At 36.6% G+C, this 13084-nt stretch overlaps 1 protein-coding gene across 1 annotated transcript in view; it reads right to left on the bottom strand.

The window, feature by feature from the left end:
• Positions 1–13084, bottom strand: part of LOC124603351 (extracellular matrix organizing protein FRAS1-like) — a 218419-nt gene that overhangs the window by 162138 nt on the left and 43197 nt on the right. Inside the window, exon 5 of the mRNA XM_047136392.1 lies at positions 6797–7128. Within this exon, the coding sequence (XP_046992348.1) occupies positions 6797–7128 (332 nt within the window). The remainder of the gene's footprint in view (positions 1–6796; positions 7129–13084) is intronic.

The following is a 13084-nucleotide window of genomic DNA, read 5'->3' as shown; positions in this document are numbered from 1 at the left end:
TCTAGTGAGTGCAGCAGAGTGGAGGTTCCCTGCTGTTTTGTGGTGGCATTATGTGGGGCTGACGTATGCTGCAGGTGGTCATGGAAAGTGCCGTAATGGCTGTATGATGCATGAATGCCATCCTCTGACAGATAGAGCAACCGTATCAGGAACATATGGGTGAGGCAATCATCTTCATGGATGACAATTCGTGCCCCCATCATGCACATCTTGTGAATGACTTCCTTCAGGATAATGACATCGCTCGACTACAGTGGCCAGCATGTTCTCCACACATGAACCCTGTCGAACATGCCTGGGATAGATTGAAAAGGGCTGTTTATGGACAATGTGACCCACCAACCACTCTGAGGGATCTATGCTGAATCACCATTGAGGAGTGGGACAATCTTGTGGATAGTATGCCATGACAAATACAGGCATGCTTCAGTGCAAGAGAATGTGCTACTGGCGTGTACCAGTGTGTACAGGAATCTGGACCACCACCTTTGGAGATCTCACTGTATGGTGGTACAACATGCAATGTGTGGTTTTCGTGAGCAATAAAAAGAGTGGAACTGGTGTTTATATTGATCTCTATTCCAATTTTCTGTACTTGTTCCGGAACTCTAAGAAACAAGGTGATGCAAGACTTTTTTTTGATGTGTGTATTGCATAGAGGAGCTCGAACCAACTGTTGCAGTATAATGAATGAAACATCAAGTTACACACACATTTATGCCAGAGCTACAGAGTATTGAGTATGCTTATAGACTGTTTTCTTTGTTGGGAAATGAGGTATCAAATTCACAACAAAAAGTAATCAACTTATTTAACTTACATCCATTGATTACTGCATAAAACTGGTTCAGTGATACCACAGAAAACATAAATTTATATCAGCAGATTGATATTTGAACATTCTTTTCTTAGTTTGTTTTCATTTGTTTCACTTTTCTGTGACTTACATTTCTTTCTTTGAATGAGAACATGACAAAATACTATTTGCCACACTTAATGAATTATAAACACACTTCCTCAAATTGTTTGCATCCATTATTACACGAAAAACACCTGCTTCTTAACCCTCTCCTGCCCTCCCCACCCCCCGAATTCTCTCTCTCTCTCTCTCTCTCTCTCTCTCTCCCTCCCTCCCTCTCTCTCTCTCTTTTTCTCTTTCTCTTTCAGGGGGTAATCTGTTCCATCATCTGAACACTGCAGGGTATAAGGACTGAGAAACTGCAAGATTATTTTATATGGCTTTGCCTGATTTGATTGCAATTCGGCATTTATTTGTTCACCCAAAAATTACAATTACAGCACAAGACAAATGCCTTCACAGCAATATCACTGTTTCATCACATCAAGTTATAAACACTCCAGATTGGACACAAACAAAACATTAGATGTCAAAAGTTTAGAACTGAAAACACAAAAAATTAAGCATGCAGTGAAGTTAACATACATATAATTAAAGATGTCCCCAAAATGCATCTTTTAGTATGATTTGTTGTGATAAAGTGTTGGGAAATGTGATGTCAATGGATAAATGTGTTTTCTATGGATCTTGCCTTTGAATTAGTTTTTCATGTTATTTAGTAGTTATATGTGAAACACAAAGAAGATACAATATCTAAACTTTTGGCTACAGTGATATTGCCCACTGTCAACCCTGTAATCATAGATGTGGTGGCAGGCATGTTTAGCATAACTTGGGGTCTAAGTCAGTTCTGATCCATGAGTGTTTCAGACTTCTTTCCAAAGCCACACCTGACTATGCGTATGCGAGAAAATACAATGGAAATTTAATAAAGTAAACATCTGAAAACAATAAAAGTGTGACAAAAAGAAAACCAAAACTTTTTGAGTGGATACAAAATTTCATTAGTAACTAACAACAGTGATAAAATTGTACAAACATTTCTTTAAATGTTTATGTAGGCATCAGTTCATCAGAAGCACAGAAATTTGATCATGAAAGTAATGACATTCCACCACCAGGAGTGGTGTGAAAAAGTATTCATTGTATGAAGAAATAGAAGGTGGCGGAAAAGGAGAGTGTTTCAATTGAAACCATTAAAGCTGTAGCAAAATGTTTGCAAAAGATGAAAACTGCCAAAACTGAAACAATTTTGTGTTTATTGTTCTTGCAAAGAAAAGAGATAGAAAAAGATAAAAAATATAGGCCCATCAGCTTCCTAACCACAGTGAACTAGATATTTACTAAAACTGTCATTGGACAAAACATCAAATTTTAATTTGGCAAAGGAACAAGATGGCTTTAAAAATGGATGTAGCACAATGGACCATTTACAAGTCACATAACTCACACTGCCATCTCAGTTTCTCAGCTAAGTAGTTTACTTGGATCTTGTTTGGAGATTTATCCATGCAGCTCAAATAAGGTCCCTGATTTCTTCTGTTAACTTTCTACATATCCCTCTTCACCTTACTAACATCTCAAATTCCCTAGGAAACACTCATCTGTGTGCTATGGTATAAGAATATTAAAGTCTACAACAAGCAAAACAACAGTACTGCAGGAATATTATGCACAGTTCCACTCACTGCTTCAGTATGGGATCATTTTATGGGGACACTCAACACACAGCATAAAGGTTTTTAGAATTTTTTTTTAAAAAAAAAGCTCTAATTTGTGGCCTTAAAAGATGGAGTCCTGTAAGTCTCATTTTAATGATCTTGGTGTTCTGAATGTCCAAGTTTGTACATTTATGAAACTATCTTTTTCACTAGAGACTACATCTTGAAAGCAAGCAAACTAACCCAAAACAAAAATAATCACATCTATTGTACCAGAGGGAAATCAAATATTCACCAAAAATATCACAGAACTACAGAGTAGTGTCTTGAGGTATAGTAAAACCTATCCTCCTGGGGGGCAAATGACTGATAACAAATCCTGACAGCTCAGGAGCAGAAATGTGAAAGCCCCACTACTGGGCTACTCCTTCACTGCACCCATAATGTGGATGGGGGACATTTATCATTACCAAGAATCTTACAAGTGTGCCTCAGGTTAGGATGGAACTGTACAAGATGAAAATGGCTAGACACATTGGTTTACAAGTCAGCATATGGAATGTTAGAAGTGTACATAGACCAGGAGCTGCCAAAATCATAGTGTCCAAGTTGGAGGAATATAGTTGATGTATGTATTACAAGAAACTAGATGGCAAGGGGAAGAGATTTTACATGACAATAAATCAGTAATCTTTTGTGGAGACTGTGAAGGCATGAACATCAAACAGTATTTGTGGTGAGTGATCATTTGCTAATGTAAGCAAAGAGATTCAGTGCAATCAGCAAGAGAATATCATATCTTACTATGTGGAATAAGTATGAAGATCACTTGTTCATACATAAGCACCAACAGATGTAAGCAACAAAGTGAGTTTTATGAAGTACTAGAAAGAACAATGGAAAGAATTAGAATCTGAAATATTAAGATTATTTTGGGAGATTGCCAAATTGGGATAAGAAGATGTGTGTAAGCTGACAATCTGTAGAGCTTCAAGAGTTTCTGTGTAAATTCCAGAACCACTCATCCTTCTACTTTCTCAAACACACGATATTTTAAAAATAAGTGTGAGACAATGTACATATTGCGTGACACATGTTTGTGTGTGCAGGCTGGAAAGGAGTCACAAGCACAAGGTAGACGCGACGGTCGAACGGCATCGACAACTGTTTGCTGCTCGTACCATGGAAGTTGTATTGGAAGAGCAAGAAGTAATCATGTAGTATTCCTTGTTGTTTTAGGGTCTGTGATTATTGTTAAAGAAAATAAACAATTGATTACAGACATTTTAATTGTACTTCATGTGTTGGACCTGCTAGAAGCAAGACATGTTCATAAATTATGTGGTTGTAAAAAGTACGCTACTGCAGAGGTATTTTATCAAGCGTACCGCAAGACAAATCAGTTGATTTATAAACATTCGAATATTGATGTAAGAAATATTGAATCTGTTCTCTGTGGAAGCTGAAATATACTATGTCTGAGTTTAAAGTATTCTTTGAGTACTAAATTATTTCAAAAATAGAGAGAGTGTCTTACAAATTCCCATAACCAGCATTATTCTTCGGAGAAGAAAGTTTTGGAGATCGACAGAGCCAGCAATCCAGAAAAGAAGATCGGCTGCACAGATCAAGTAAGTCAACCAATGTGAGAGAGGTGTGGATTTTGCTTGCAATCTGAAGTCACACCGCTTTTTATCATCGCACATCGTTAGAAATCAGAAAACAGAGTAAACATGTGGAAACAGATGACAGCGAACTGTGCCTCATTAGTTTTACATTAAGCCAGAACTATCTGATGAGCTCAGTGTCCTTCCCCCACAAACAGATATACAAAGGTGCATAGACTTTCCCAGATGGTAACACCACCAATCAGATTGATAATATTCTTACAGATGAGAGGTGCAAGAAGTATATGACAGATATTAGAGATTTCAGAAGGGCTGATGCAGATGCAGACCATTACTCAGTAATCAGCAAATTCCAACTACAGCTGCACTATAAAAGGAAGAAGAAAGGCATGGTTAAGAGACAGTATGATGTTGAGAAGCTAAAGATCCACAGTTGTGCCACAAGTATGATATGAGAGTGCACAAATAAATTTGAAGTCCTGGTATCAAGCCACAATGATGAAAGAATTGTTAATGATTAATAGGAAGAAATAAAAATTGCTGTAACTGAAGTAGCAAGAGATAATCTAGAAGAAAAATGCCAACAACCAGAAAGAACTAGTTCAATGATACGTGTGAACAAGCCATGAAGGTCAGAGCAAATGAAGCACACATGCTGGGTAGAAATTGTGCAGGAAAACAGGAAGCAGACAAGAACATAAAAAGAGAAACAAGCAAGATTCTAAGGACAGAGAAAGGAAAATTCACGACCAACATGATCAATGAAATAGAGAGAGCACACAAAATATTTTACAGTAGAAAATGTTTCAGATGATGAAATATGTGTGGAATGGTCAAAAAATGTGTTGTTAGTTATTAATTATAAATATGAAAATTTGCTAACAGACATGGAGACATGGAAAGGATACTGGAGAGATAGGAGCATGGGCAACCATATGATTTGTGTGGGGAGGGGGGGCCAAGACCTTGGGTAACAAGTATTTTTAAGATTTTGGAAGACACATGGGGAATTGTGTGCAGGCATAAAAATGTTACAGTACCTGCGTGATACTGTCCTTTAAATAATTTTCTTGAGAAAAAACACCTAACTACACTATGGTTTTTCCTTTTCCTGACAACTAGGGGGAGGGGTTGGGCATTCCTCCCCCTCAACCCGCATGACTCTTGGTGTGGGCACTCTTGGATGGAAGTAATGTTTTGAGAAGTCGCTGGATGCTGAATATTGAGTCTTCCCAGAAGGAAGAATTGCAGAGGACATGAAGGAAGAAGAAATTGAAGTGACTCAGTAGGACACAGAAAGAGCAATTAAGAAACTGAGGAATAACAAGTTGCCAGGAGAAGATAGGATAGTGGCAGAGATGTTGAGGATGGGAGGCGAAACACTTCAGAAAGAGGTAAACAATCACATAAGCAAAGTGTGGGGAAAGAAAGAGATTCCAAAAGGGTGGAAGTCATCTACCAGACTGTGGATCAATATTCTCCATGAGACAGATCTGGCAGAGGTGCTGCAAATTTATCCATCGGTCTCTGATGACATTTGATTCCTCAAAGAAGTGTGATAATATACACAGATTAAATATGTATCACTTCCTGAGGGACTTGACCTATCAAAGAAGTTACTTAACTTGAAGGCATGTACAGTGTAGACAAAAGCCAAGGTGAAATACCTGATGGAGCTGTCCAAGGAATTCAGGATCAGAACTGGTGTGAGACAAGGTAATTTCACCATTGATTATAATTTGCTCATAGAGAAAGTAATTCAGGAAACAGAAAGAGGAGGTAAAGGGGGAAACTAAATGGAAAAACTTGGTAATTGGGATTTGCAGATGACACAACAGCCACAGTGGAGTCAAAGAAAGAGATGGCACAAACTGTGGAGGACTTAGAAAATAATATCAGTAAGACTGAGCTGTGAATTAATGTGGAGAAGACTGAAATGATAGAAGTATCCAGATAAGACCCTAACAACACTCCATTACAGATAGGAATATGGAACAGAGCCAGAGTGGTGGACACTTTTAAACACTTTGGCAACTGGTTCAAAAGGTATAATAACTTAAAACAAGAAATTAAGAACCAGTCTGGGAACAGAACACATGGAGATGCAGAAAGAACCAGGAACTGTACAACATGATGAAACAACCAAACATTGTGCAGAAAATGAAAGTGTGGGGAATAATCCTGGCAGGACACACTGCCATGAGACTAGACACTTGCCAGACTAAAGCCATGCTTGCGTGAAAACCTGATAACATCCAAAAAATTGAAAGACTAAGTAAGCTATGGGAGTATTAACTACTGAAAGACCCACACCAGCTGGGTGTCCATGAGAACTGTATGCAAAGACTTTGTATGGTCTGTGCATGTTTGAAGTGTGTGTGTGTGTGTGTGTGTGTGTGTGTGTGTGTGTGTGTGTGTGTGTGTGTGTATGAACTAATATACATCTTGTAATCACACATAAAAAATTTCAACATTTCCATGAGTCTTGTGAATGTACATATTTGGTCATTCAGTAAAAACTTGCCAAGAGTCATGAGGAAATAAAAGTAATATTCTTACAGAATTAATTACATGAATGAATGACAGATACTCATAGGACATGTAAGAGAAGACTGTTTATTGTTTGGATTTCTTGCTCTGGATCTTACCTTCTCAATGTGCTCATAATCTTGGTCTGGTGTTGCATTGCCTGGTGATGTTACACAAAGGACTTGTGACTCCTCGGATAGATCTGAACCAACTCGTAAAATTGGAATCTGAAGTGGAGGACCATTTTCCTCCATTGTGAACACAGTGTCCCCAGCACTGACAGCAAACTGTATTGTAACTGGTTTCTCAATTGTCAGATGAACACTGTTTATTGCCTCAGATATTCCATCTGTTGCCAGAACCTCAAAATGGTCTTTCCTGTGATGATATGAAGTATTATGGCTGTATTGGATGGTATCATTCTTTAGATGCTGAAGTTTAAATTCATGTCCTGTTACAGAGTTACAGATCGATTAAAGTAAAACATATAAAAATTTCATAGACAAATGGTGCGTATATATATATATATATATATATGAAAAATAAAATGGATTTCAACACACATCAAACTTAATCATTTTTTCATAAGGTTTGACAAATGTCAGTGAGCTCATTTTTAAACATAAGCACTTATTACATTTGTTTGACACTTGCCTTTAATGCAGACAACGTAAATGAAATCCAAGAAGTGAGTCATTAAATACACATTATCTTCAGTAGAGTGGTTTTTCCTCCATAGAACACTGTTTTTGATGGCAAGCATACACCAATTTAACAAGAATCAACTCAAATATATGTGATCCTACAGTAGTTTTGGTTAGGTATATTTAGTTAATGATATGTCACATTTTGGCTGTGACATTGATGATTGAAAATGAACATCTGCCAGCCTGATAATGGCAATAATATTGCTGGACTTCATTTATTGTTGGTTGATGACCAATATTTCAGGAACACATCACTGATTTTCATTACTCCTACATATGAACTAATGACTTTCTGTTCCAACATCAACAAAGACAGATGATTACAGCAGTGTTATTCCTGTAGATATGTTAGCCACATTGGCCACTTATGATTTTGTACTTAAAGAATAGAGAGATTAGAATCATAGTGTTCTAGCAATTTGTTGCTAATATGACATCTTTAACATCATGAGTTAACAAATTATGTCTTCCAGAAAGTTTAAAGTGTAAATACTGAAGCATCTGATATCACTATCAAAATATGTCTCCACATCTTCAGAACTTCAGTGTCCCTGACTGTGAATATCAATGGAATATATAAAATTGTAAAAATAATTAGGTAGGGAGATAGTTATATGTTTGATCCATCTGTAAAGGATATATTAACATGTAAAATTATAAGACAGAATAGCTGTCCATTACTTATTACCAGGAGACAAGGCACTTAAAAGTACGCACAGAATCCTAGCTTTCAGAACTGACAGTTTCTTCCTCTGGGAGCAGAAAGGAATAGATTTTCACAAAAGATACTTATCATCTTCTTTTTCATCTCATAAAAACCACGACTTTTCTATAAAACATCAGTCTTTACTTTGAGCTGTACTCCTCTTTTCTTAACCATCTTGATTCTTTGTTACTTTAAGAACAATCTACTATAATTTTCTGCCATTACCTACCCTTGACTTTCTTGTCCAAAACAATGGGTTAAGGATCAAAGAAAAAAAATCAGGTTTTATCCCATCAGATGCTCCATTCAAATGGGCAGTGGAAAATTCTTTTTTCACAATTTAGCATTTAAATGCCTTTGTCAGACTTTTAAATTTGGTGGAGCATCAGTTCTGCCCCTTTTAAATATGTTGTTTGACATGTATTTTCCTTTGCCTTCATTGACAGATATAATTATTGAGAAAAATTTTAAACTGTGCAAACTCCAGGTTGGAGCATCAGAAATATTATGAAAATAATAGCTAGCTATTCACCATAAAGATGAGCCATTGATTTTCAGACATGCACAATGAATAGACTGTTAATACGAGCTTCCTTCAGAAAATAAAAATGCACACACATTCACACAAGCAAGCACACCACCCACCCACACACACACACACACACACACACACACACACACACACACACACATGCTCATGACTGATACCTATGGCTGCTCCAGCCAACTGTAACTTCATCCATCAGTTTCTGCTAACCTTTTGTACATTTCTCAAGGATGTATGATAGAATGCATATATTAATACATACCAGCTGAAGAAGCTGGATATAGCAGTCATGTCTGTGATGTGTGCTTGCTTGTGTAAATGAGAGTGTGTTTTTCTTCTCAGAAGAAGGTTTTGACCTAAAGCTTATAAGTAACAGTCTTTACATCGTGCCTGTCTGCAACTCAACATGTCATCTTTACGGCCAGTAACACTCTCTCCTTTTCATAATATTGTTGAGCAAAATTTCAATTAGGAATTGGCATTACTGACTGTGCATAATCTTTGTGTGGAACTGTTTCCAATTTACACTCTAGTTTGTGGGTTTATGTGGGGATATAATTGTGGCCTTTGACAGCTCATTCAGTGGTGAAAACTTTCTTCTGTGAATGGTGCTGTCACATACACTTCTCTGTGTAATGAAAAGGATATTGACTCTGAATGCCTCACAAAACAGTGCTGCAGTTGTAGGTACCATGACAAGTGTTTTGCTCAAAATTTTTCCAAGAATTCTGAGGGCTACAGTTCTAGAATGGAATGTGAAGGAGAGGTCAAACTTTTCTAGAAGTCTCAAACATTATTAGATACATTAGTTGTCTTGGGGATGGAGATTCAAAAGGTTTTATAAAAGTAAAAGGACCTAAAGTATATGGAACAACAGAAATTTCAAAATTGGAATCTTGTGGAAGGCTGGGAAGACTTAGGATGATAACAAAAGAATGAAACTGTCTGATGATAAGCCATTTACAGGCCATGAGAAAGCTTTTCTGCAGTGTAACTATAGTTTGGCAATTAGGAGAAATGCTGCATCAAGTAGAGAATATGAAAAGAATGGTGTGGGTGATATTTTTTTCAAAAACTCTTATAGACAACACTGCACAATAAGCTCACTGGCCAAAAGTCACTGGCTCATGACGTGGGTTTCAAAAGGCACTGATTAGTGGGGAAACAAACACACAAGCACTTATTACCTTAAGCAGTGATGACAGTGATAAAACCTATTTTTCAAAACTTGAACAATTAAAGCCTTTTAGTAAATTGCCATCAGGATTACACAGAAAACCCAAATGAAGGTTTGAACATTTCGGCCAAATAATATGGGTTGGGTACCAAAAACTGTATTTGCTGTTTGTTGGAATAAGTACCTTGGGACTTTACCTCCTGATGTCAGACACTCAGGTCGGTACCTAACACTGTATGTCAATAGAGCATGAACCAGAACACCAATTTCATTCATCCTGTGTGCTGTCATCCAGCAGAACATGTATTACAAAAGCTACAGAGAACAGGAAAAGCATATATGTGAGTAATTGTATTGTAGATCTCAGGTGGATGAGAAGGTAGAGCATTCAAACCCCACTGATAATAATTTTTTTTAACTGTTTTACCATGAAACTGTTGTATGGGAAAACATTTTCCTGACTTGTAAAACAACTTTTCATCATTTGTAGCAATATTCTTTTGGCAGTCTGCTTTTGCTTTGTTATTTGAATGTTATGTACTTATTATTGATATTATTATTTTGTTTATTATTAATTATTAATATTTAGGTTTACTACTTTCAAAGAAATGAAGCAAAAGCAGATTGTCAAGAGAACATTCCCGTAAATTCCAAACAACCTTTTTTCATGTCATAAACACATTGCGCCATTTAACACTTTAATGCATAATACAGGAAGAAGAAAACTTTTCCTCATTGAGTTTGAACCCGAAACCCTTGGTACAAGGATCTAATGCTCTGCCAACCTCCCCATGGAAGCAACATTGTTTTATACTCACAGTTATGCTTTTGATGTGGTCCTTAGTTCTGGTGTTGATTTTAATTAATGTTTATGCCCGTTCTGTTGGATGACAGTACACAGCATGAACTAAATTGGAGTTTTGATTGATACTCTATTGACTTACAATGTTTGGTACTGATTTGAGTGTTTGACATCTGGAGGTTTGGGTGTTAGTATGCTGGATCTGTAATATGTTTCAATGATGCAGCAGTAAGTAGAATGAAAGTTTAGAAAGTGCTGGGAATATCAGCTGGAGAAATCATTGTTACTGTTCTCACTGATATCAACAAGGAATGTATTGCCAGTGCAGAAAGGTATACTCTTCAACCAACAAAGGAAACTAGAACACAGGTGAGGTTAGAGAAAAGGAAAAAAGACCATCATCCAAAGTATGAAAATGGCTATGCTCTAATACTGTCCTGATGCCATATAAGTGTATTAAATGAATGGTTAGTTTATTTCAATTTCTCACAAGTTAGTTTTTCACAGGAAATACTTGCAATAGGGGAGTGAAAACATTGCATGTCCTTTAATTTATTGACACTCTTCCAAATGAGCAAAATAATCTTCCCTAATAAAAAAAAAAAAAAAAAAAAAAAAGAGTAAGAAATTTGAAAATGTAAGTCTTTTTTGGGCAGTTTTTAAAATATCATCTTCTTTGTTTTATAACTGGTATTATGGATTCAAATTAAAAATTTTCTACTTATGATTTTGTTTCTTATGTGTTTTTAACAGTTTGTGCAAATTTTTCTGTTCTGATCCAAAAAGAATATGTCAAAACTGTACCAAATATGACTACTGCATGTATAAAAATCTTTTTTTTTCCTCACAATTACCAACATGTTATATTACAACAAACTGTGCTATGTCAGTTGTTATTACTTCTACATAACTGAAACAATCTATTTAACATTATGTATCAAGCAGTTGCTTCTAAATTGTACAGAAACGGAGAAAATTTGATTTTTAAACACCTTCAAAATGGTCATCTACATACCCCGTGCTCTTAAATGAAGGTAAATGACCAAAAAGTCTCACTCACATCAGGTTCAGCCAACACCACACACAGATCACCACATGAGACATGACTTCAGCACTCCCTTCTCCCCTTACCTTCCCATCCTGAAACATCTATGATTTCTCAAGTTGCTTGGTGCATGTGGTTCAAAGTCCTGTGGATCTCAATATAGTCGGTTTGGACACAGGGAGCAACTGCATTTGACTTCCTTTTCTTGTTCAAGCATTCTATGCTTGAATGGCTCGACCATCCACTCTAAGGCTGTGCAAATGCTTGAAGTGAAGCCATAAGACTGAATCACCACACAGCTTAATACGACCTGAGTCATATGATTTGAGCTTGCACATTGCATACATATTCACCAGATTCTTGCATGTTTACAGTTGATGTTACGTGTTTCTACCTTTGTAACATTTTTTTTTTTTTTTTTTTTTGCTGACACAAAGGTCAAGATGGCAGAAGAAGAGGAAAAAATGGTTAAATGCTATGTTTTTACAAGTGTAGAGTTTCGGCATAATAAGTCCATAAGTCCAACTACTTTTGAGAAACCATGTATCCACCTGAACATCTGATAAGAGAGGGAGCTTAAAGAATCAACATCTACTAGAAGATTATCAGCAGTGATGCATATTTAAAAACAAATATTTGGGAAGTTTTGTGGAAGAGACATGACATAAAATATAGATATAGCTTTAAGTGTTACAATAAATGCTTTGTGTTGTTGTCATGTTCCAGATCCTACATATAATTTCCAAATACACTGCACTGTAAAAGAATCTGTAATATGCTGCAGTGTGATAAAATGACTTTCAAAATAGTCCTGTTAATGTTTCACCTTGTAAAGAGTACTGCAATTAAAAACACTTACTGGTTAGGTTCATTTCTGTGGAAAACTCCCACCACACATTTATTTGACTGTCACAACAGTGACAGTTTTCATCAATCTGGTCTCATAATGACCTGTGTTTGTAAACTAAATTAATAAATTTTTCAGTATCCTTTGCACCCAACAGGCAGGCCATACAGCTCTGCTTCTAAACCACTGAATTGCAAATCCATATCACTGATGTCAATCTGCAGTACAGTTTTGGAACATACACTGTGTTTGGACATTATGAATTATCTCAAAGAAAATGATCTATTGAAAGATCGTCAGCTTGGATCTAGACAATATCATCCTTGTGAAATACAACTATCTGTCATTAAGGCACTAGCAAACATTTGTGACTTGTCAGAAGGGTGGCAAACTGCATATCTAGGTTCCTGTCTGCTTTTACAGTTTACTTCTCAAGTTAGTCATGCTAGGAAGGGTAGGATGTGTGCATGCCATAGTTCACAGTTGAATTCAATTTTGGCTATGGTGAGCTACCTTGAGGCTGCTGCCTAGGGGTGTAGTAGTGCCAGAGAATCTGGGGCATTGCTTTGGACACCT

This window comes from Schistocerca americana, chromosome 1 (genome assembly GCF_021461395.2).
Source record: "Schistocerca americana isolate TAMUIC-IGC-003095 chromosome 1, iqSchAmer2.1, whole genome shotgun sequence".
NCBI classification, from domain to species: Eukaryota; Metazoa; Arthropoda; class Insecta; order Orthoptera; family Acrididae; genus Schistocerca; species Schistocerca americana.
Note: the sequence above shows the minus strand (reverse complement) of the source record. Positions and strands in the feature narration are given on the sequence as shown.